The sequence below is a fragment of the Stegodyphus dumicola genome, chromosome X2, assembly GCF_044657685.1.
Source record: "Stegodyphus dumicola isolate Sdum_Otavi_A_Nest chromosome X2, ASM4465768v1".
Lineage (NCBI taxonomy): Eukaryota > Metazoa > Arthropoda > Arachnida > Araneae > Eresidae > Stegodyphus > Stegodyphus dumicola.
In genome coordinates, this window is record NC_140781.1 from 77,867,987 (window position 1) to 77,894,976 (window position 26,990).

The following is a 26,990-nucleotide window of genomic DNA, read 5'->3' on the forward strand; positions in this document are numbered from 1 at the left end:
GACAACATTGTCTCGAAGCTTAAGAAGAAATCGAAGAAAAATACTTTTTTGGAAATTGAAATTTCATTCTAAACTAAAGAAGACGAATTCTGATTCTATCCAAGTTGATACAGATTCACAAAACATTCAGTTGATTTATAATCAAATTGAAAATATAAAATTGCCTAAATTACATATTAGTAAATATTATGGTAGTTATTCAGGTTGGATAGATTTTTTACAATTTATTTGAAAGCTCTGTTCATATTAATCGTAAATTAAGCAAGGCTGATATATTTAACTATTTTAAATCGTACCTCGGTGGTACCGCGGCAGCATGTACTAGTGGATTTGCTTTAAGTGATGAAAATTACGATAAAGCACTTGATTTATTGAAGGAAAGGTTCGGAAATAAAAACATTTTGATTAATATTCATTTGAGTGTTTTGCTGAATTTAACTCCTGTCAAAAACACTAACGATGTTATAAGTTTACGAAATTTATATGATAACACGGAAATGCAGATCAGAAGCTTAGATTCTTTAGGAATTACTGGTGAATCGTATGCAAATCTATTGACAACAATTTTAATGAAATTAATTCCTTCAGAATTCATTTTACAATTTAATCGCATTCGAGGCGACAAAGAATTTGACTTAAAAACTCTTTTGCAATTCATTAATAAAGAAATTAGAAGCTGTGAGAGATCCTTTCCAATAAATAATTATAAATCATCGAATCAGCGGGTGCATTTATTTTCCTCGCAACAGAAAATAAAAGTAAAAATTCTACTTCCATTAGACACAACTCTTCAAAACCTCTACATAAGAGGGAGAATTCTTTATCTCCCCCCACACATGCACGAATTCCTGGCGTCAGTCGAAAATGTAATGTGTCTATTTTTAGCAAAGGTTATAAATCAGAATCGTGCTCTACATTTAATGCAAATAATGAAAAGGGAGAGATATTGAAGAACCAGTTATGAATATGATATTAGAAAATAATGAGCACATAGAAATGACAAGGTTTTTGAGATTGAAATCATCTTTTAAAAATGACCCTTCCTAATTTTGTGAATATAACACTGTTCTAAAAAATTATCTTTCAGAGAATATTATCGAACCTGTCCTAGTTGACGAAGTAAATTAACACCAAAATTAATTTAATCTACATCATCGAGATGTAATACGTATGGATAAGACTACAAGCAAATTACGCAATGTGCTTGATGCTTTGGCGAATACAGAAGGTCAATTATCTTTGAACGATTGCTTATACACAGGACTTAATTTTATTCCTAACCTATTTCTTCTTTTGATCAGATTTAGAACGAATCCGATAGCATTTGTTGCAGATATTAAGATGGCCTTTCTCCAGATTGAAATAGATGAAAGTGAACGAAACTACACCAGATTCTTCTGAGAAGAAGATCCAGGAACTGATGATGAAAACAGAAAATTGGAAATTTTTCGGATGATAAGGGTATTATTTGGGGTGAGATCTAGCCCGTTTCTCCTTGCAGCCACAATCAAACATCACTTGAAAAGGTACGTAGATATATTTCCTGACTTCTAAACATCTTAATGAAACATTGTATGTCGACGATTTTATTTGTGGGCAAGTCACTGTTCAACAGGCTCTAAAGACTTGTAAACAGAGTGTAGACATTCTAAAGGAGGCAAGCATGGGCCTTCGAAAGTGGAGAATCAATTGTCCTGAGCTAATTAAAGAATTTAAATTTCAATGTAGGTCAACGTGAATAGTGTAGATACAAACTTGATAGTTTTAAAATTATTGGGAATTGGTTGGGATGAACAAATTGACACTTTCCCCCCCCCCCCCGATACCAGAAATTTGGAAACATTTCTTTTAAAAAGAACTAACACAAAAAGACACTATAAGCTGTACGTCGACTTTTCGATCCAATAGGTTTTATAGAACCACATACTATTAGAGCTAGGTACTTGATGCAAGAAATTTGGTGTTTAGGACTGGGATAAAAAATTGTGTAAACAGTTTGAAATTGCTTGGAATAAATGGTGCAATGAGATTCAAAATGTAAAGGAAATAATTATTCCTCGATATCATTTTCAAAATTCTTTGCGTAGACATGCAATCACTATTCAATTACACTGTTTTTCAGATGCATCTAAAAAAGCTTATGGTATTGTTGCATACTTACGCATAGAATTAAAGGGTGGAAATATCATTTCTAAGTTTGTAGTATCAAAGGGCAGGGTAGATCCGTTAAAAACCCTTTCGATTCCTAGACTGGAGCTCATGGGTGCACTTTTGTCTTCAAGATTGAGCAATAAAATTGTAACTGCATTAAGTTTTCCTGTTTTTCGATATTTTTGGACAGATTCCTCAATAGCTTATTACTGGATCAAAGGTGATCCAAATAGACATAAGGTGTTTGTGAAGAATAGAATAAAAATATACAGCAACCCAAAGGAATGGCACCATTGTATAGGAAAGAATAATCCTGTTGATTTGATTTCTAGGTGTTTATCCTTAAGCGAGCTCAAGACAAATCACCTCTGGTGGCATGCACCCTGTTCGTTGACAATGAATAATACAGCATGGCCATCTGCCTTAGAGTCAATGGAAGAAACCAAAATAGATGTTGATAAGTTAGAGCTTAAGAAGTCAGTTGTTGTAAATGCAACTGTTAAAAATAGCCAAACTGAAAACGATTTGATCAAAAGATACTCCTCTTTTGTAAATTAATTAGGATAACTGCTTTATGTTTGAGATTTATAAATAACTGTAAAGTGGGCCCAGAGTTAAGAACAGACTTTATATGTGCTTCTGAGTTAAGACATGCTACTGAAATTTTAGTAAAACTCGTACAGTCAACTGAATTTTGAAGGGAAATAAAAGTGCTTAAAAAACGGACAATCTATTCTAAAAAATAGTAAAATATCATCTCTGAACATATTTCTTGACAAAAATGAGATACTGAGAGTAGGAGGAAGACTGGAGTATTATAAGTTTTCTGAATATCAGAAACATCAGATAGTTTTGCCAAAGGCTCATCATTTCACGAATTTATTTATTGAATATTATCACAGAAAATCCTTGCATTCTGGCATACAGACTACATTATCTTTAATAAGACAGTCGTATTGGATACCGTCTGGTCAAGATCGAGTTACAAGAGTAATAAATAAGTGCATCACTTGCTTTAGAACGAAGAATCAAACGGTAAGCTAGATGATGAGTAATCTACCTAGAGACAGAGTCGTACCTTCTAGACCTTTCAAGGTCAGATTGGATTTTACAGGACCCGTAATCACGAAACCCAATTTGAAAAGGTCAAAGGTGACTTTAAAGTCTTATATTGCATTATTTATCTGTTTTTGCATTAAGGCAGTGCACTTAGAAGTCGTTTCTGATTTAACAACGAAAGCTTTTCTAGCCTGTTAACGATGATTTATTGCCAGAAGATCCAAACCATCCGTCATCTGGAGCGACAATGCCACGAATTTCAAAGATGCGAGAAATATTCTTAATGCATATAATGAAATTTGCAAATCTAACCCAATTCAGGGATTTAGTGCAGAAGGAATCCAATGGAAATTTATCCCACCAGCTTCTCCACACTTTGTCGGACTGTGGGAAGCAAACATAAAATCAGTGAAACAGATTTTGTTAAGGGTATCAAAATAAGCTATCACGAATTTTGAAGAGTTAACTACTTTAGTTACTCAGATAGAAGCAGTTCTGAGCTCCCGCTTATTATCACCGCTTTCTTCCGATCCAAATGATTTACAGCCTTTAACTCCAGGAAATTTTTTACAGGAAATGCTATGTTATCCTTTCCTGAACCACATACTGCTTCGTATTCTCTTTCTTTTACTCAGGACAGCACCAAAAGCACGAATGTGCACAAAAATGACATAATCATTGGGATTGTAAAAATAATCCTCAATGTATTAATTGTATATTACCAAATAAAAATTTATAAATTGGGTTTGGACACTAAACATTCAAGCTTCGATAAAAACTGTGTATGTTTGAAAAGGCAATATGATCAGAAGAACCAATTATGGTTAAAAGCACTTTACAAGAATTTGGAGGAGTTCAAATAAATCTTCCATCATGCTAGGGCTGCAGTGTCCCAGCTCCAACAGAGATCAATAAAGTAAATGCTAGAACCTTAACATGTAAATAAAAAATTATGAGACTTTCTACAAAATTTCAAGTTTTTCAATATGATACTGGTATTCCCCTTGTGGAACTTGTAATAGTTGATAATACAATATCTGTAGTAGAAATCTTTACTTCAAAAATAATTGTTGCTTTGAAAATTAATTATGACCAAAAGGATTTAATTTTTATTTCAGCTTATTGTTCTCCTCATGCTGAATTAAATGAATGTTTGGTTCATATTTCATGAATTGCGACTGATAAAAATTTGAAGATATTGATTGGAGCCAATTTTAATGACAAAAAGTGATATTTGGGGAATGCAATAACATTCTAGAGGAAAATTTGTTATTGAATTCCTAAATTCACACAGTTTAATCCTTTTAAATAATCCAGATTCCTCACCAACCTTTGAGGGTATGCGGGGGTGGTCTTGGATTGATTTAACTATTGGAAAGATGGACATTTCTACAGTAATAACTGACATTTCATGTAGTGATCATAATTATATTGAATATCAAAAGTACTATACCAAGAATGAAGAAGTATAGTTTGAAAGATTTGAATTTGTTGGATTTTAAAATGGATGTTTTCTCATTTTTAGAAGATTTTAAAATTAAAGATTTAAATGGTTCGAATATTGAAGAGAATGTGGACTTATTAACAGAGAAATTTATTAGTACCTGTAAAAAAAATAAGATCAAGAAAGCTCTCTTGCAGAAGAGTAAATATACCATTTGGTAGACTTCTAAATAAGCTTTGTTAACATCTAAATTGAAGACTGCCAAGAGAAAGTATTCTCAATGTGTTCATAATGAAAAAGATAAAAACTTTCTAGAAATAAGTTATAAGGTTACCATGAATAAAAACAAAACATAAATGGTCTTGAGCTTCCTAAAAAAGGATGGTGGTACTAAAACCTATTCTATATGACACAGCTGAGTATTTGATTGATTATTTCAAAATAATGATCTAGGTTTGGATACAGAATTACAAAAGCAAATTAGAGAAAACTGCAGGATGGTCAGAAATGAAATTAATGATTTGGACTTTATAACAGAGGAATTTTTTGAAGTTATTCACTCTATGAAGAAAGGTCATGCTCCTGGTAACGATGGTTTATGTCTCGATATAATTCAAGAAATCATTGAAATTGAACCTGAATGCTTGTAAATTATACAATTTGCAATTAGCAAATGGAATTTTTCCAAAAGGATGGAAAGAAGATTTGTTAGTTCTGTTCAATAAAGAAGGAAGAGATCAAGAAAAATTCTTCATATAAACCAATTTGTTTGTTGCCTATTTTCGGCAAAATTTTAGATAAATTGATGACAAATACATTGTGGTATTATTTAAATTGTAAGATTAAACAAAGGAAAATATGGTTTTACAGAAGATAAAAGTATGACTAAGGCTATATTTGATTTTTTGGAAGAAATTAAGAAAATACAAGATTGGATAAACATACTGCATTGATTTCTCTTGGTGTTCAAAGTGTGTTTAATAATGTTTGTTGGCCATATGTACTGCACAAAATAAAGTGGATTAATTGCTCTAAAATGTATTTAACATATTTTTAAGTTTCATAAGGGACCATTTTGTTATTTTCAATGAAGGAAATATATATGTTAAAAAGAAATATTATAATGGATGCCCACAAGGATCTAATTCAGGTCCCTTATTGTGGAATTTAATTCATGATACCATTTTTAAATTGTATTTTAAAGAGAATACTAAGTTACAAGCGGATGATCTAATTTTGATTATCTCTACATATGTCAGACACACTATTATTGATTTGGATATAGATTGTACTGTGGTCAAAACTGCAATTGGTCTGAAGTAATGTTTAGTTTTGATCAGAAGAAATGTTCCATTATGGGGATTGCTAAGAAAGGAAAACATTTATTACTAACAGTTATTACTCATCTAAAGAAAATTAAGATGTATTGTTTTATAGTTTTGAATAAGTTGTATGCAATTAAAGGTCTCCCTTGTGAAGTAAAGAAGATTTATTATAAAAGATGTATCACCAAGCGCAAGGTTCTTTATGCTTGCCCTAAATGGTACAGAGACAATATGAGATTGAATAATTTAATCATTCAAATACAGATGATGGGAATGTTAGGGTTAACAAGATGCTTTAGAACTATCTCCAGTGCTTGCCTTTTTGTTTTAGGTGGGTGTGAACAAAATTTTAACAGCACATTTTTTTTTTTTTTTTTAATTTTAATTAAAAAGTGGTTATGGCTTCATCCATGGCTTTTTTTTGGGGGGGGACTAAATGTTAATATCCAAGAAACTGAAGTTCTTTTTTTGAAAAATAAACTACATCCAGCATATTTATGATAATTATTGGAATACTAATGATAATGTAATTCTATTTGGAATAAAGAACTCCCTAATGAAGGTTTTAAAATATTCACAAATGGTTCAAAACCTGAAGAAAAAGTTGGATGTTCTTTTATTGGATCTTGTATCAGTATAATTCCAAAATCTAGATTAAGTAATAATATTTCTGTATTTCAAGAACAAGTTTTTGCTACTTTAAAAGCCTTAGAATGGCTCACTACAACTTTGGCACGGAAGAAGTCAACATTTATTCCGATAGTCAAAGCACATTCTGGTAAAAGTTATGCAGGTTTGGTATATGAGACATCAGATTTTATTGATACTTATATCAAAGAGAAACTGAGGACATATCAGTATCAGATGTAAAGAATTAGCGAACATAATGAGAGAAGCAAAGAGAAGAATTCAATTGATGTAACTGCCCACTCCATTTGAAAGTTTTAAAAGTAATTTAATAAAGAATCTAATTGAAATGTTGCAAGAACAAAGGAAGGCCTATGTATAAAAACTTAAAGAAAGTAGACAAGAGAAGATGTATTGGAAATGGTTATTTGAATCAATTTTTAACTAATCATGCTCTCATGTTCCTGAATATTATAATCATTTATCTATAAAAACAATACGTTGTAAATGTGGTAATATAAATGCTGGCATAAAACACATAATTCTATGTGATAGTGTAGGAAATATAAGGATTAAGTCTTTACAGGTATTGTAGAAAACCTCTGATTTATCTAAAATATTCAAAAATGAAAATATTAAGATAGAACTTGTAAAGATTTTAAAAGAGATAATTAATCTGAAGATGCTATTTATGTTAATTAAATTATTTTTGTCTTTTTAAAACAATGGTTTTGTAATCTATTAGTTCAAATAATCTAAAGACAAGAATGGGTAATACTGACACAATTTAATCTGTATAATGATTTTTTCATTAGATATTTGATATGTATTTTGCATAATGATTTTTATTGATTTATATATTGTAGTATGTTAAATACAAAATGCATTTATTATAGTTTATTGCAAGTTCATGTAAGGGATATATAAATTAATGTAAATGGATTTTGGTATTGTCTAGTTGTACTATTACTATAGATATTTGTTGGTGGTTCCAATAAATCTTCCAATCAATAATGAGTATGGTATGGTGTTTTGTATTGAAACATTTAGTTCCACTAATCCCTGCATTTACCAAAATGCACGGATTAATGAAAATGCCAGTCATACCAGTAGCCATATTCCAAAGAAAAATACAGCGTGTTTCAAAAAGAATATACATATTTCGAATTCATATATTTATTAAACTGTAAGACATACGAATATGAAACTTTACACACATATGTACGAACCTCTGAAGTTCAGATTACAGATGTTCAATATGTCCTCCATCAACGACACAAACAATATCACACCGTTACTCAAATTCCTCCCATACTCGGGCAAGTATGTCCATTGTCACTGATGTTATGACAGTACGGATCTGGTTCTTCAACTCTTCCAGGTTCTGTGGGACTGGTGATACATAAACGTTGTCTTTAATAAAACCCCACAGGAAGAGGTCACAAGGTGTCAAATCCGGTAACCATGAGATATGCAAATGCCATATGTTTCTGTTTGTCATCAGGACACAGAGCCTGTATGTTGTTGTAGGCAGTTGTAACTCCCGACTGGCACAATGAGTTGATTTTGAAGAGCTACGTTGGAAAGCAGTTAGAATTCGTGCAACAGTTTCGTTGGGACCACGAGGATGGTCAGGACTCTTTCCTTTACATACACATCCTGTATTTACAAACTGTCAATACCATTTGCGAATGTTCCACTTATTCGGAGGATCCGTTTGGTACCTCAACTTAAAACGCCTTTGTACTGTAATCACGGATTTGCACTTCGCAAACTCGAGAACACAAAATGATTTCTGCTGCGGAGAAGCCATTTTAAACATGTGACAGTTACCACGCAAAACAGAAGACAACTGACATCTAGCAGCTATTAATATAAACTAGACTGTATTCGTTTCGCTAATATACGAGGCGCAGTGATCGATAGTTTGGACAAAATAACACTTTGTAATACCCATATTCTTTTTGAGACATGGTGTATTGAAGAGGAGATACAACCTAGCATATCATGATATCAACCCTGACCAACACAAGTTTATTTCAATAAAAAGAAGATCCATTATATAAAAATTTCTACAAGAAAAAAAAAATGTCACAAAACCTCCTGCTCAAACTAGTCATACCGTACAAAATAAATGTCCTTGATATGACCATCATCAAACAGATGCCTAAATACGTGAATCACTTTGATACTACAGAGCTTCGGCCTAGCTTCTGTCTGTACTTATCATTTCTATCCATACAACCACTCTGCCTGCAGTGCCAAACCATGCCTGACCAAATGTCAAAATCAAAAATTTCATCCTCTTTCATTGTGAAAGGTTTGAAATACGACTATATTTCTGTATGCTAAAAATTAAACACTCCTTTTTCTAGAGAATAGTTCATAGCAAATAATCAAAATGTCCCATAAAAGCTGACTTAAATATACTATGTAATTAGTCATAATTTTTGGCTATCACTGCATAAAAGAAAAAAGCTCAATCATACCTTTACAACTCATCTTTCGCCTTTAAAGCAAAAAAACTTCAATTTTTTTTCATTATTAAAAAAAAATAAAAAAAGGTACTTAATTCATATAAGCAAAAGTGACGGGTACACGTTATTATGGACAATGAAGTAAAATAAGGCACAATTTTCAGATTGCAAAGTAAATGTGCTGAATGACTGATTCTTTATTAAAGTATGGATGGAAGGAGAAAAATTTAATATAAAAGAAAGTAAAAATATGCATAAAACCTGTGCGAAAAATTTTGAATGCAAAAAATTTTGAAGTGTCCAAAATGAGCTGTAATGCTCTTGATAAACTGTGTCTTATTCAGTTCTATATATAAACATCTAAATAAACAACAAAAATGAGATGCAAAACATTTATTTACACAACCGAAGTGCAAATGGGCATTAATTCTTCATAAGAATATCACGAAGAAATGCCTTCAATATCCAAGTTCAATTCAAGCATAATCATTCAAGGCTATCAGCAAACTTTTGCACACATTAATCAGAAGGGTTTAAAAAAAAAAAAAAGAAAGAAAGAAAGAAAACACCACCACTAACTACTAAAGTAAAATATCTCACTAAAAATGTTCCCAATCTTCAGCTCATAAGAATAAGGGGGTGAAACCTGGAACATTTGCAGCTTTTGCAAGGTGGCTCTATATAAAGCAGATTGCTTTGAATGTTACCATTTGTTAATTAAATACAAATTAAAAAATCATAAATAAATTTGCATATCAAGTTAGAAGAGAAACATGCCAAAAAATAACTTAAAAATGTAACAACCTTGTGTTTCTTGCAGATTTAGTCGAGAACTGCAAAGAAAGTAAAGTCATGGTTGTTGACTAAATCTTCGCCAAACCACAAGGTTGTTGCTTTGCTAATTTTATGAAATTTGTGCATATTTAGTTAACTTTTCTCCATAAATTTCTTTAACTCGTAAGTTACTGGGTTCATTAACAGGGGCAATAAATGGATTTTTCTGCTACAGATCCAAAACTGTAAAAAATCACACACACCAGCAAAGTGCTGAGATATTTTAATACTGAAGTCAGATGTTTTACCTCTATATCTTTATGGCCAAGGGAAATTACATAGGATCAAAAAGAATAGCATAGTACAAGTTCTGCAATTGATTTATTCAGCTGAAACAAATTAATTCTGAAAACACAATTACACAAGTTTTACCTGCCAACAGCCAACAAATTTTCTTGTAAAGAAATCGCTACAACAGGCACTGTAAATCAAAATGGCGAAGAAAGCATACTGTGTCCGAGAATATGTCAAAACATTGTTTATCATTGTTCAAAGAAATTTTTGCACGAAATTTGGTAAAGAACCATCGGATCATCATAACATCGAACAATCGGTGAAGCAGTTTCAGGACATGGGCTGCCTGTGTAAGAAAACCAGCCCAGGATGAACAACAGCTCAAACCGAAATGGTTGAAAAAAATTCCTGAAATAATTTTACAAAGTACCACAAAAATCAAAATGTTGTGAGAGTTTTGAATGCAGAATGCCGCCTCATGTAACAGTGTGGTACGTGTTATGGAAATGTCTACAGTTCCGGCCATATACCTTTTAGACGGTGCATTAAAACCCTTCGACAAACCATTGCGTAAAGCTTTCTGTGAGAATTTGCAAGATAAGCTGGCGGTAGATGGTTTCTCAAACAGACTTGCATTTATGAATAAAGCCACTTCTTACGCTTCTGGCAAAGTTAATCGCTGTAATTTGTGATTTGGGGTACAAAATATAAAAAATTATATAAAAAAATTCAGATGGCATAATGGAACATGAACAAACACTTTCTGCTTGTTCCAAAGTAAACACTTTCTGCTCCCTTTTTCTTGGTGGACAAATTAATTAATGGGTGCATTTACCAAGATATGCTATCGGAGTGGTTGTACTGTCAGTTGGAGGAAACGATTCCCAGCATCTTTCTGCAACAAGACTGCTCAACTACATTGGCATAAAAATGTACACAAGCGCATGAACGATAGTCTACCCCCATCGCTGGACTGGCTACCAAGATACCCATATCTAATCCCTTGTGATTTTCTCCTACAGGGGTTTTGTTAAAAACAAAATGTTCACACCTCCATTACCCCAGGACTTGACGGCAACTGAAGCAGTAGGTAAATGAAGTGCTTGAACCACTAACAAAGGATATTCTATCATGAGTATGGCAAGGAAGTAGAATACTGCACAGATATTTGCTGTGCCACTTGAGGGGCATACATTAGAACATCTATACATAAACTTGGATGACTATTGTTTCAATGTAAATTTGATTTATAAAAATTAAGTAATTACAGCATTCACAGGCATGATTTCTTTTTGACCAATTCAATATGAAACACCATATACAGTCAAGTCTTTAATCCGGACTCGTCGGGACTTCGGCAATTCCAGATTATAGATCATCACTTTAAATCTGGTAAGATGGCATGCAGAAATTATAAAATTAAAAATATAAAACAGTAATTTATGAAATAAAGAGCAAATATGATCTAAAGGGTATCAAAATTTACAAAACAAAAAGCTTAATATTTATTTGTTCACTTTATTAAACATTTCTTTCAACGCGCGCACGTGTAAAGCATACATTACGCATAGTCTAAATTAGAAAATTGCAACCAGAAAACTATTTGATGTGTATTCATGATATTTATGACAAGGAATTTGATTTAAATCATATCAAAGATGGAGTACATCGAGATGAAATACTACATTTAGAAAGGAATTATAAGCCGAATAAAATAAAAACATCTACCCTGAAGATAAGGATAATGCTGACAGATCAACTTCCAGTTCATTGCACGCCGCAACATCCCCCCCCAGAGCAGCATGAAAATGATAAACAGATTTCGGAATGGCTAGAGAAACAAAGGATATGCCTTTATCCATTTTTTGCAGCAATTCCATTTTTTGTTTGATGGAGATCGAAACATGCTTTCGCTTTGTAGATCCTTTGGCAGCTCCAGAATCGGAAATTCTTTTTGACATAATCGAAAGTTCAAGCTTACTTTTATAAAATTGCTCTAACAGTCTGCAAAAAATAATAAGATGGATCCAATTCGAAGATTAAAGAACAACGCAATCTGCAACATTAACTGAAATAGATAATTTTAGCTTAGCTTATACCGTCCGTTATACATGAAACGCGCATGGATAAACGTATTATGCGCATGCGCAGAAAGTTTGCAGCTTTGAGGTCCGGATTATAGATCATTCCGGATAATGGACGTCCAGATTAAAGACTTTTGACTGTACATTATTCTTCTACATTATCCGGCCATTCGTCACTGGACACCCCTCCAAAGGTGCTTAGAATCGTCTGAGCACATGACACTAGCTATAAAAGGTGTTGCCACTGGAAAATAGACTCAAATTAGCTACAGCAGCCAATATGGATATACGACGAAAACTCGGAGAAGCGGAAAGGGGTGTGATCATTGGAGCCCACAGGTTTAAGCATTCGACACATAAGATTTCCAACAAACTTCAAATATCCCGATCGACAGTCAGCAATGTTATTGTGAGAGGGTCATGACATGCCGATGCAGACCAACTAAACCGAGAATATTAACAGATCGTGTCCGTCAAAGCTTGAATCGTGTGATGAAGTAAAATAGGAAGGTGTCGCTACAGCTGGTAGCACAGGAGTTTCGATCGGCTTCCAGTAGTGTTGCAAGTGATTGTACTGTCCACCAGAAGATCATTGCACATGGTTTTCGTGGTAGTTCAGCAGTTCACAAGTCGCTTATCACAGTTGCGTTTACAGGCATGCAAGGGATGTGGCCACTCTTGATCAATGGAAATCCTTCCTATGGAGTGAGGAATCATGCTACAAGCTGTAGCACTCATTGACGTGTGTGGTTGGGGCATATGCCCAGAGAAAGATGTTTACAAAGGTGTATCACACTAACAGTGAAATTCAGCGGATGTGGCATCATGGTGTGGTCGTGCTTCTCGTGGTATGGTTTTGGTCCTCTTCTTTTAGTGCCGAGAAAAATGAATGCTGATGCATACCAATGGTTCTGAACAATTATGTGCTACCGCCATTGTGGGCACAATTCAGTATCAGTCCATTTCTGCTTCAGTAAGACAATGCTCCATGTCATACTGCAGGTGTTATAAACATGTGGTTCGAGGACATGGGTGTGCAAAAACTTGACTGGCCAGCCCAATGTCCTGATATCAATCCTACTGAGCATCTCTGGGATGAGTTGAAGTGCCGCTTTAGAACCAGGCCATGTCAACCAAAATGCACATCAAAACCTATCGCAAGTTGGTGGAAAGTCTTCCCCACAGGGTTGTGGACGTAATTGTTGTGAAAGGTAGCCCCACACTGTACTGATGGACTGCTGAAACGGATTAACATTCTAGTTAGGGGTGTCCGGTGACGAATGGCCAGATCATGTACACTGCTCAAAAAAAAAAAGGGGGGAACAGTGCTATATCTCCCGTTCTACTGGGCTGATTGACAAAATTCAAATTGCGTTCTTCATGTCTCGAAAGCGCGACTTAGGATATATATTAGATTTATATATAGCACTATTCTAACATAGGTATTTTGACACAAAATCGAACTTTTTCTGAAATAACATACCAATTTTTTTACATATTTCGATTCTACAACTCAAATTATGCCTAAATATGAAATTTTGTAAAATTTGGAGCGAAATTTATGTAGAAATTCACACATTTTTGTTGGCACTTTTTTCTCAGTTTTCGCCAAGAATACTTCACTTGGCGAACATCTTAATATATCGCAACCTAGTTTCCTTTCCCATGAGAGGAAAAAAAATTACCATTGTTCCTTTTTTCCAAATAATATTCTTTATATTATATTTTTAATTATAACTGTTATTATTTTAAGTATTTTTTTCTTTTTCGAATTTCATTTTAATTGTTTAAGTTGCATAGTTTTTTTTCGAAAAACTGTTTTAAAAATTTCTATTTGCCTATTCGAGTTGCGTAAATAAAGGTGCAGAGTTTATTTTTTTTTTAAATAGTTTTCTTTATATATATATTTTTGTCACAGTTATTATTTTAGGTAATTTTTAAATTTTTATACTTTTACTTTAATTGTTTGTGTTGCATTGTCTCTTCAGATAATTGTTTTAAAATTTTCTATTTATTCCTTCGAATTGAGCATTTTAAATATATTTATAAATATAAATTTTCCAGAATTTGATTTTATTTATTTGAACTGCATTTCTTTCGGAAGAATACTTTGCAAACCAGACTACAATGCGTTTGAAATCTGCATATATTAAAAGAGAAAATACAGTAAAGCACAGTTAACACGCCTTTCGATGTTCCGTTTAGAAAAGATATATATAAATAAGAAAGATGCGTAACCGACATTTTAACTTACGATGACTTGCATACACTGCTTTAAACAGTTTTATAATTGTGTCCATGCTTTACACAATTTTATCCTACATTTGGTTTCTTAAAATGTTATTCTATTTTAGTCAAATATTTTATTTTTGAAATCGCAAGAATCAAATATCATAAGATTAAAAGGTTTTAAATTAAAAAAAAAAAAAAAAAACTAATACTAAATTTTATGTAAAAATTTATTTTTTCTTCACTTTTTCTTCAGGCATTCTACTTTATTCTTGCTCTTTTTCTTTAAGCATTCTGCAAGTATATTAAAAAGCATCCAACTTTTCGAAATATCTTGGTATTTCTGACAATGATTTTAAATAAAGTTATCGCCTTCCGTTTCATAAAGGTCCACGAACGGCCGAGTGGTAAAGTTGTTGAACACTGGTAGTTCACTCCGGTGTTCAAATCCCAGTAAGCAGACTGGTTGCATGGGCGTTTTCGTGGATTTTCTCATGTGTACCGTGTATGCCAGCTGGTTTCCCTTAGAAAGTTCTTCATGAAGTATTTGGTCAGAGCCTTTATCAGTCGTTACAGGCTAAAAATTTTGAAGGTATGAGATGAAAGGAAAGCCTGGTTTCCTCAAGAGGTTTCGTTTTATTTAATTATGACAAAGCACACTAGGGCTATCTGCCTAAGGGGAGGGATGCCTTCGTGAAGGACTTTCTAAGGGAAATTGGCTCACATACACATTACACATGGGGAAAACCAGGAAAATGCCCATGCAGCCAGCCCGTTCGCGGGATTCAAACCTCGGACCGAACTACCAGTGTTCAGCGACTTTACCGCTCGGCCGCTGTCTCATCAGGAGGAAAAAAAAAAACATCTTTAGGTGACATCCACATACATCACTGGATAAACTCCTGAATCTTCAAATAATTCGACTGAGAAAATCATGGGATTCTCCATTTATGATACGATATGATGTTCTATAACTTAATTTAAATTTATACAACCATATAGTCTAAAACCAGTCGCTCTTCACTTTAATCTGCAATGATATCGTTTTTGTCTTTTCTGTTAACACAAGCTCAATTGACGGTATTTGCTGGTGTACACGTCCAAGTGTTTTCTCTTTGAACACCTAATGTCTTTGAAGTATACTGAAAGTATATTCAAAAGCGTCCAACTTTTTGAAACATCTTGGTATGTCTGACAACCAAATTTCCCTGCAAATTTTTGCTTACTTTTCTCCCTAATTTTCTTCTTTCCTTCTACAGTTAGTTTCAGTGCTCACACAAGAAAATTAAGATTTTTCGATTGCTAGACTTCCAGAAATTTTGCATTCTTGTCAATTTTCTAAAATATCAATTACATGAATTGCATTTTAGCTGAAGACAACTTTTCATTTTCTAGTCATTTTAACTATAAATAAAGTTTAAAGTGAAGTCCAAAGGATAAATATTTTAATTAAAAGATTTTTGCTAAATGACAAAGAAATAAAACAGTCCAGCAAGGTTTATTCTGTACCACCGAGTAACCCGATTCTTATATTGGCTGAAACAATCTAAATCATATTAAAGATCACGTTTTTTTATACAATCTATACCGCGAGAGAAAATTAGCTTCTTAAAACATTCTGTCTAAGATGATTAATGTAAAAGATTATATTGATATATATATATATTTTTAAAGCTTAGACTTGAACCCAATTGTCAAACTTTTAAAGCTTAATTTACATGGTGGTTATAATTAAAGTTCCAATTTGAAATGGTCATAAAAGGAAAACTACTGAACCAAATGTTATCAAACTTGGGAATCGTGTAAAAGAGGTTATTTTGCGCGGCAAAAAAAAAAAAAAAAAAAAAGTTTAAAAACTCACCACCACGGGAACAATGGCGCTGTATACAATATTGTTAAATGAAATAAGACATGAAAACATCTGTTTAAAATGTGTTTAATAGTTTCCGAAACGTGTTACAAAGCAAGTTCAGTGTAGCATCCAGCATTTTCCGAAAGCAAGTTAAATCCTGTAACTGCATTCTCAATAGCAGCTCTTAGCATATCAGGAGGAATGTTACGCACATGGCAGTGTATCACATTTTTCATTTCTGCCAAATTTTTCAGATTATCACCATAAACCCCCTAACCAAAAGTCACACAGGCTGAGATCTGGTGGGAAGAGGGGAAGTGTCGGCCTATAAGATGTTCATTCATGAAATGTTGCCTAAGTAACTGTGCGACACACATGAGGTGGGGCCCAGCTCTGCATAAAAATCGTAGTATCTAAAATGCCACGTTACTGCAGTTCATGTATCACGAAACATTTTAACATTGACTCTAAGTGAGCTGCAATCACAGTGGTCCAGCTGTCGACTGCTCTTCAGAGAAAAATGGTTCAGTTATAAAACTAGCTGTCATTCAACACTAAACGGTATGGAATGACTGTTATGCAATCGAATGCAGTAGGAGAATGCAATGGAACTAGATAGATAACATGAAAGATTTCTTTGGCCCAAATCGATTAAAAGCGTTTTGAATCAGTATCTTCATGTTTTATGGCCGAACTCATGCTTAAAAAATGACAAATTAGCGATCTGTAAGAAAACGATTTCCAGATTGTACGCACTTGTACGAGTAATTTGCAATCTCACATTTTCTAATCACTGATTCGTGGTTTTCACGGACAAATTTCTCACTTACACGGATGCCGCACTCGACTTTTATCAAATTTAGCGCCTTTAAATGGTAATTTGCTTACTTCAAAGTTTCTTAAGGGTATACAACATATTAAACCCGTGTAACAAAATGTTAAGTTAGATTTCGACCCATATTTCATTTAACAATATTGCATACAGCGCCATTTCTCCCCTGGTGGTGAGGTTTCGAACTTCGTTTTTTTCCCAGAAAATAAATTCCTATGACCTCCTTTACACGATTACCAAGCTTGATAACATTTGATCCAGTAGTTTTCCTTTTACGACCGTTTCAATGTGGAACTTTAATTATAACCACTCTTTGAAGCTATGCGTTATATGTATACCATGCGTAAATTTTTCGCTTTTATGGAAAAATATAGAATCGAAGCAAATATGCTTAGGATAATGGACCAAAACTGAAAAAATTTCCCCTTCCTCCGAAAATCAAATATTGAAACTTCGACCTTGAATTTATTGGGTTACCGAAATATTTAATTTGACCTATCTTCTAAGTCCTAGTTCCGACAACAATTCCAAATTACTTAACCTGAAGTAAAAGATTTAGTATATATTCACTGTATGTTAATAAAGTAATCAGAGTGTAATCAAAATAGATTATAGAATTTATGCTGATGCAACTTTTTGTCTGACTGCAGAACATGTAATGGAAGAGAAGGCTTGTAGAGATCTGTTTTTTGACATGCCTCTAAAAGTAGATGTCATATTCCTTTTGTCTCTTCAATGTCAAAAAACTTTCCTTTGAGGGGCAACTTTAGTTTTTGGGAAAGAAAACAAATCACAAGAAGACAAATTTGAAGAACATCCAGAACGATTGAATATACATACTTATTTTTGGAACACAAGCGGTTCTCCGACTGGTTAGTGAATAATGAAAACATGCATTGTCATGCAATACAAAAAATTTGGAATACGTTTTCTGAAAAGTCATCTGCATACTTCACAGCCATTTACAAGTCAACTACTCGGGCAATTGCAGAATCGTTTTGATCCTGAGCTTGTAAGGCAAACCTAATATCACTGGATTTAAACACTTCTTTAATCTTTCGAGAACGTTCCTTCTTTAGCTCATATTCCAAGAATATTAAGTGAATACAATTATTGCAAAAGAAATTGAATATTCATTTACACTACGGCTTGGTAGTTTACTAACGAGTTAACAAAACTTAAAATCTGCTTTTTTTGTCTAAGAATACAACAATATTTTACAAATAAAATATTAAATTGGAGATTTAATTGTAGTCTCACCAGTTGTCTAGCATTTGAAGATTGTTAAATACTAATTGTTTGTTGCGAAGTCTAACCCAGGCTGCATGGTTGGTTTTCGTAGTTTTCTAGGTTCTCTTTACAAAGGTTCTCTTATGAAAGCATCTTAATCAAATAGCTCCCATGTTCTTTTTATGTTCAAATAACCAACTAACCTAGTTTAAGCGCGATTTCCAAGTGAAGTTACTGGCAAAACCCGAATACTCATTAAAAATCATGTAGCTTGCCAATCGGGACTAACATTAAAGATACGGCGCCAATAATTGAATTGCTGTTATGCTACGTTGTTTCTAAACTTAGATGTCATTCCTTAATTAAATAGCCCACCAGCGGCTGAGCGGTAAAGACGCTGAACACTGCTAGTTCGGTCTGAGGTTCGAATCCCGCGAACGGGCTGGCTGCATGGACGTTTTCGTAGTTTTCCCCAAGTGTAACGTGTAAATGAGCCAGTTTCCCTTAGAAAGTCATCCACGAAGGAATCCCTCCCTTTAGGCAGATAACCCTCGTATGCTTTGCCATAATTAAACAATCCAATCCAATCCTAAATTATTCAAACTTTAATTTAATTGATTTGTAACTTCTACTAGAGCTGACGGTAAGAATTGAAGTGTAAATAAATAATATCGTGTGCAATCTTGATTAATATAAAATTTAAAATATTTGCATAGAAAAATATTTTCATTCAAACAGAAAGTTTTTTGAAATATTTGCAATTATTTTATAAGAAGGATTTATTAATAACCGTAATAATTACTTACTATATTACTGATGATTAGGATTCAGTTCTTGACAATTACATTCTAAATTAGAATTTTAAGGATATAATGAAAATACGCTACGCACAAAAATACATTTAAGGATAAAAAATTTGTTGATTTTTTATGTTTTAAAACTTCTTAAATTCATTTAATAAACATCGTATCCTCGTTGTTAATTAAATCCAGAATGTTGGGTGGCGTTTATATAATTATTCTTACTTGTCCACAGAACCTGCTGACTTATCCAGCCATTAAGTAGCTGCAGATCGTTTCTACATAACCATTGAACTTCCATTAATTCAGTCTCTAGAGGGTTGTATGTTTATATCATAATTTGACTTTTATAAAAATGATTATTCTAAATCTTGTTTCTATAAAAATATACTGCGCTTTAAAAATATGGATGATAGTATCAGCCGCTCTTTCAGCCACTTCATAAGCAACAGTTTCTTTAGAAATAAATTATGCAGTTAATGTCATAAAATATTTTCATAAAATTCAAATATACATCAAACGAAAATTCTCAATTATACAGAATTCGATTTAAACAAAGTTGAAGTAAAGTAGCAGACGATAAAACGCCGAAGGTAAAAGTTTACTCTTACAAAAATTTACTTTTATTTTTTTTTAAAAAAAGGAAGAAAGAGAGAAATTAAAAAAAAAATAGTTAAAAATTTGAATAATATCATCTGCAATTTTTTAAAAAATAGCTTTTCATATAGTATTAATAAATATTTATTATGTATCATTGAGGGAAAATGTTTCATATAATTAATTCTCCATAAAATTTTACTTGAAATTTAATAAAAATAGCTGTGGCAATTCACTGTAACAAAATTCCATAAACCACATTTGGCATTATTATCACTCAAAAAAAGATGCCAAATTTCAAAACGGGAAAATATGTAAATTCGTGTATATCTTAGAAAGTTTTGAATAAAAAAGTCTAATTTTTTGCAGATATGCTTAAAAATACACCTACTTTAAGATGATGGTAAAACTTTTATAGGTTATAATTCAAAAGTTTTTCAAAAAATTTATAACAATTATTTAAAAACAGAAATTTAAAAAATAAAACACAAAAAATGGGTAAATTTTATTTGGAATGAATCTAAATTTCGAAATGTGAAAGGAAAAATAATAAAAGTTTAATAAAAAAAGAGACAATAAATATTTACCAAATTCAATTAACATTGAGGAGCTAAAATTTTGAGAGCTAATATTTTAAAAACTACTTGTACGATTTTTACAAAACTTGGTATTCTGGCATAATTTGAGTCATAGAATCGAAATATGGAAAAATATTGATATGTTATTTCAGAAAAAGTCCAATTTTGCGTCAAAATACCTATGTTAGAATAGTGCTATATATAAATCTAATATATATCCTAAGTCGCGCTTTCGAGACATGAAAAACACAGTTTGAATTTTGTCAATCGGCCCAGTAGAACTGGAGATATAGCACTGTTCCTTTTTTTTTTTTTTTTTTTTTTTTTGGGAGCAGTGTACATCTGAAATGCAATCTGTTTTGTAGGCTTTTAAGGCTTGTAAAATCCAAGTCAACAGCAAATTAGAAGACTTCTTTTAAATTTTAGAAATATCTCTTTCATTTGACTTTCTAGCACAAAATGCTCATCTAACTGGAATTTTCACATATTTGGCATTTCTATGCTCCTCAAACAGTTGAAATTTTAGTGTATGGAGATTTCATTACGTTCAGTAGCAGCAAACAATAATTAATTAATTGGAAAAAAAAAAAAAGAATGAGAGTAACCACATTTAAAAAATCATGAAAATTACTGTGGAGTCATTTTCAGGATGTGGGATGGTATTGTGTACAATATCAAATAATTCAGAATATTTATGATATACAGATGCAAACAATTATGCACATATTTTTAAACAATTTCATCACAGAAGCAAAAAGTACCAATTAATTAAAAATTAATACATATTTCACTACACCATTTCACACACTAACCTCTTATAATTTCTGAGCATTTTTTAATTAAGAAGTTGCTTGCCTCTTCCCCCCATGAGGTATTTCTGAAAACTGCAGCCGTCATATTAGTCATCACTAACAATTTAGTTCAACATGATTAGTAAGACATTTTGATGCAGACAATGGCTTTTAGTTTAAAAGTATCAGAGTTTTGGCACACTTTATTATGGGAAAGCACTCAAGGAATATCTACCTAATGGAAGGGATGCCTTCGGAGTACACTTTCTAAGAGAAACTGGTTTGTATACACATTAGACATGGAAAAATCAAGAAAGCAGCCACACATTTGATTGGATTTGAACACTGAGCTAAACTACTTGTGTTCAGCAACTTAACTACACAGCCACATGTGGGCCTTAAAGCACTAGATTAGATCTAGAAGTATGCATATCAGTACATTTTGAAGATGAGGAATTGCAAAAAAACAGAATGGTTCATGCACTGTAATGAATTTCCATAAGCTGTCCAATTATTCAATAAATTATTCATAGAATTTTTACCAATGTCTTCATAGACAGTTTCTGTCAACCTCAGTTTCACACATATTTCTGTATAATGCGAATAATATTTCAGCCTCCACAATATCAAAATTTTCAGCAACATGGAAGCAAGTTAAAAGAGATTTAATCAGTTCTATATATACTGGACACTCCTGTTCTCCATCTTCTCTTAGCCTAAATACTTCAAACCAAAACTTTACAATATCAGTATTTTCTTTTTCTGTATACAACAAAAATAACTAATAATGTATAAGGCAAACTTGTCTGAGCAAACTGATTTCTCATAGCACTTTTTAGATTTCATGAGTTTTAAATTTATATGATCATTATATTATCTACAGCAAAATTTGAGAAAGAAAATGAGTCAAAACTTCATACATCTGGAACGTCTGTTTTAAAACAGTAAGAAATCCGGAATTATGGCTATATCCAATCCACAGTCAACCCTAAATTAGTTGCAATTTCACTTCAAGAATATGTTTTGCTTTCTTCAATCATTCTTCTTTCTTTTTGATAGCATTTATAGACACGTTCAAGCTTACAATACACTAAAATTTCAGTATATACAATATAAAACTGGAAGGGAAAATACAAACCATGAACTGACTGAATTAGCTTCCACATGAAAGTGGAAGTACCCAAGGGTCTACTTGAAAGACTGGCTATAAAACCTTTCACCACTTTAGCTTTGATAGAACTGCATCACTGCTCCGTGGCAACTACGCATCTGCACACTTAAGGATGAAAATGACACTTGGTGGTAATACAAATTTATTTAGTCAGCTTAATGAATTTATTAGTTTATTAAGTTAAGGACACCTCAACATTTCGCACATATTTCTCGTCAAGTTTTGAATAACAACTTTGAAGCTGAAACATATCTTGTGCAATTTATAATTAAAATTCTTGCAAAACATCTTCAGAAGATTCTTGCAATCGTCTGTTTATAATCATGTCAAGACAAACAAAAATTAGAAAATAATATACATAACTTTGGAAAATCTCTTCTAATAATTATAAATGTAAGTACAGCATCAATTTAACATAGGAAGTAAAAATAATACATTGCATTAAAAACTACCAGATTCATTTCAAAAATTAGGTTTCTAGATATGACAAGTTGCCTTGAGACAGCATTTAACCTTGCCATAACAAGCACGGAAGTTTATTTTTCTTTTTAACAGCACTTGAGATACTTCACAATATGATGCAAAAGTAGCTTGAAAACTATGCACATGCGAAGTTAATTACTTGCTTTTCTAATTAACTAAAAATACTACATTCTTCAACTACAGAATAGTCAATATTATTTATTTAAAAAATTGCATTTCTAAATGTAAAGACAGGGGAACTAGTTAATTTCCCCCTTTGAATAATAATACTTTTTTTTCCTTACTTACCTGCAGCAATATCATACAATGCGAAAATACCAATACGAACATCTCCATTAACAGACCACTTAACCATCTCACAATTGGGATCACATGAATGATTAATAAATCGTGCTGCATTTCCACATGGGCCAGCATCAATTATACGAGTAGAATCCAGCTGCAGGAAATAGAAGTTTGATTTTCCATGTGCTTGTAATGTCTCTGCCCTCTTACGATATTCCTTATAAGTAATAACTTCTCCAACATATTCAATGACAAAATCAGCCTGAAATAGCAGAAAATATTATATTTTATATTATTATTAAATTATACTCAAATGCCAGAAGGACATCAAGAATATATAGCTATACCACCTATGAATGACTGGAAGTAAACTCTCCTGAGTATGGGTCTTTCAAAATGGTCACATAAGTCAAGAAGACTTAAATGTTATTGAACATATATGGGATGGAACACAAATTACTGAAGAACATAAAAATAATTCATCTGAAAATATAACAGAAATATGGACTGCTCTGCAGGAACTATTGCATTAATTCTTAAAACAATATTTCTGCAAATTCATGGGATCTATGCACTTTCATACTTGTGTGGTTCTGTATTCAGGAGAGGACATCATGAAGTTTTAAGACTGGTATATCAGTTCTTCTGGCATTTCAGTGAACTTTAAAATTAAATATAACACAAATTCAACTCATCATTCATTTTTAGCTATGCCATCTCAATTTTCTAGTTCCCAGTCCCAAAAAGAACTCAAGTACCTCCCAACCTCGTGAGAAATCAGATTTCTTGAAAAAATTGAGAACAAAAAAAAAAAAAAAAAAAATTATTGCAAATAATTGAATTTTGTGTTTTGTATTGAATTCAGTAATAAATTCTCTTTAAAATGATATATACAAGTTTGCATTTTGCGAAACATAACATTTTCTATAAGCATACAAAGTTTGAAAACATAAAAATTTCCAAAAGTGTCCACAATTTTGGCCACCACTGTATTCTGACCAGCTGAGTCACCAATTAAGATAACAAAAATTAGGTTTTTTATTTGATCCTTTGCCTCAATAAAAAAAGTTGCAACAACTGGATACAGTTTGCAATCCCTTTCTTGGCTTTCATCAACAGACAAGGTGAAGGTGCACTTTTGCAAAATACTTACCACATTCTTCTGGCAACATTTGCAATCTCAACAGGAATGGCAGAAGTTTTTGTTTTAGCACATAAACATTTCTTTAAAACACTTGAATCAGGACACATTTTCATAAACAGAGGGCTAGCATGACCTAAAGCATTGAAAGCAGTAGCTAGCTTACAGTTTTTATCCAGATTTTCAATGTTAGATTTACGGGCAATTTGTTTTTTCAATATTTATTTATTACACAATATCATTCACCCAGCATGAGATTTTATAAAATCATATCCACTTATGCTGCAAAATGTGCATTTCCCCTGCATAATTCTTTAATGCAAAGAAATTCATCTTTTTGCTCTGATCATTGCTAATATTGTTTTTTTCTTAGTTATCAAACAAATTTTATTGATACAAATTTTATGAAGCCAAGCAATACTTCACACTACTTGATACATTTCGCAATCACTAATTCAGGTCAGCCTTGACCAAATTTTATCCAAAAAAAAAAACTTCTGACATGAAAGTCAGTTTAAAGCAAGAATGTGAGAAGATATATGATTTCATTTTATATAATTTAAAATAATACATTAAGTCTCTAAATCGCACTGGAATAATCTTACTATATTTGAAGAAATCACAAAGAAGGTTGCAAATCACCAACTTAAATGTTGTTTTTTTTTAAACTGGTAAAAAGAGTGATTGATCAGCAAATCCAGCTGCATGCAGTATAAGAACACAGAAGTGATGAAATGCACAAAAATTTCTTCTCTCATTGGAAAAAATATATTTCTCCAATCACGTGAAGTCTCCAAGTTGTCTCTAAGTCACGGTAGTCTCTAAGTTGATAGCAGGGATATTGGTCTTCAGCAGCTGAGTTGAGTGATTAACCCCAAAAGCTAATGAAAATATGTGCCCAAAACAGATTTCTATGCACTTTCATGTCATTAAGAAAAATATTTTGGCATCTTTACAGAAATAATGCTAGTTCATAAAAAACGTTTTTCCACATAAAATTGAAAAATTACAGCAGTTTTCATAGAGATTATGAAACATTCATAAGGGATGAATGCAATATATAAATGCAATGTACAGTATGCATTACAGCACAGTTTTTAAAATTTGAATTCAGAAAAAGTACTCTAATTAAATATTGTGTCCATGTGGATTTTAACACTGTATATTACAAATTTTAATGTATATCCAAATGACACAAAAGTATATGAGATTTAGGAATTGCTGAAAACAGAAATAGAAGTTGGAAGTAAATTGATATATAACATAACATATAACAAATGCAGAAAATCTGATGAAGCAAAAGAAAGGGGGGAGGGGAATCGGTAAAAACATTAAAAATTTCTGTTGATAGCAGAAGTCTATCTTGCACTGTCCCCTTGGAGAAGGGGGAGAGACAAGATATACAATTAATAATTATTAGACATGTTTCTGAGTGTACGTCGGTACAAAGTTGGATGCTGTGCATTTCACACCTACATGACTTCAAATACATGATAAATGTAGCAAGCAGAAGTTCAAGTCAACTCAAGTGCTAATAATTCTTAGTTTCCGTTGTCTTTTTACTGACACAGCATGACATTTCCATCACTTCCAAGTTGAAGTAATATAACAGCATTATCCTTTGGCAATGCATCAGTCTGTACGAGCTTTAAGTTGTACAAAGGTGAAAATGGTTAACTTGTCATTTCACTTTTCCTTTGTTATGAAACAACTCTGCTGACTTTCTTCCCATCTGAATATTTGATTTTTAGTTAATGGAGTCAATGGTCCAGCTTATATTATTTATAATATAAATCTTCCAAAGAAATTTGTTAAGCCATTAAAACTTGGAACTTCATGAATTTTTTTTAGGTTCTGGAAATTTTGATACAACATCAACTTTTCTTGATATTGGCTTTATTCCATTTTTGTTGATAATAAAGCCTAAATATTCTGTTTCTTGTTTGGCAAATTCACAATTCGTAACTTCAAGGTTAGTTTACTTCTTTGAATACTTTAATTAATTTCTCAATCGTATCTTCTCTAGTCATTGATGGAACAAGTATCTCATCAAGGTAGCAAAACATTTCTTTGCATACTGAGGCTAATGCATGTTACGTCAATCGTTGAAATTCTGCAGGAGTGTTAATTAAGCGAAAAATCATTCTTTCAGACTGTTTAACTTTCATCCGGTGTTACAAAATATACGGTGCCGACAGTTTTGCATTTTCAGTTAGAGAATTCAGTAAATATCTATGTGCTAAATCTAGAACTGTAAACAGTTGCACTCATATAATTGTAAATCTTTTATTTTAGATAGTGGAAATTTCTTCTTCATAGTTTGACTATTGAAACGTCTGTAATCAACAAGTAATCTATATTCTCCAGTCTTCTTCACGAACAGGATTTGGGTTTCTGCAATGGTTCCATTTTATTTCAATTCCTGAAGAATTTCCTTGATTACAGCTCATTCGGCGCCTTTTTTTCTGTAAGGCTTCATACAAATTGGTTTTGAGCCATCAACTTCTTTAGTGTCCACTTTTGCATGCCAGTGCCCCCCCCCCAATTCTGAAGCAGATTGTGTGAAGCAATCACTGTATTTGTTCAAAAAGATGCCGTAAATCTTGTTGGGAATCAAATCCAGGATTTGCGACAAATTAAACTTTGCTTAAACGTATAGGAATTTTTTTAGAGCTAAAATTTCCTTTTTTTGCTGGATTCAAGCTAAACTCAGTACTGTTGTGTCTAGCGGTGTGGGTTCAGTGAAATGCATGACGTAACCAAAAC

The 26,990-nt window shown here is 32.5% G+C and overlaps 1 protein-coding gene across 2 annotated transcripts in view; it reads right to left on the reverse strand.

Moving 5' to 3' along the window:
• LOC118184476 (histone-lysine N-methyltransferase NSD3-like) overlaps positions 1 to 26,990 on the reverse strand; it is a 339,671-nt gene that overhangs the window by 119,392 nt on the left and 193,289 nt on the right. For both annotated transcript variants that reach the window (XM_085809719.1, XM_085809718.1), the window contains exon 13: positions 23,087 to 23,345. In XM_085809719.1, the coding sequence (XP_085665845.1) occupies positions 23,087 to 23,345 (259 nt within the window). The remainder of the gene's footprint in view (positions 1 to 23,086; positions 23,346 to 26,990) is intronic.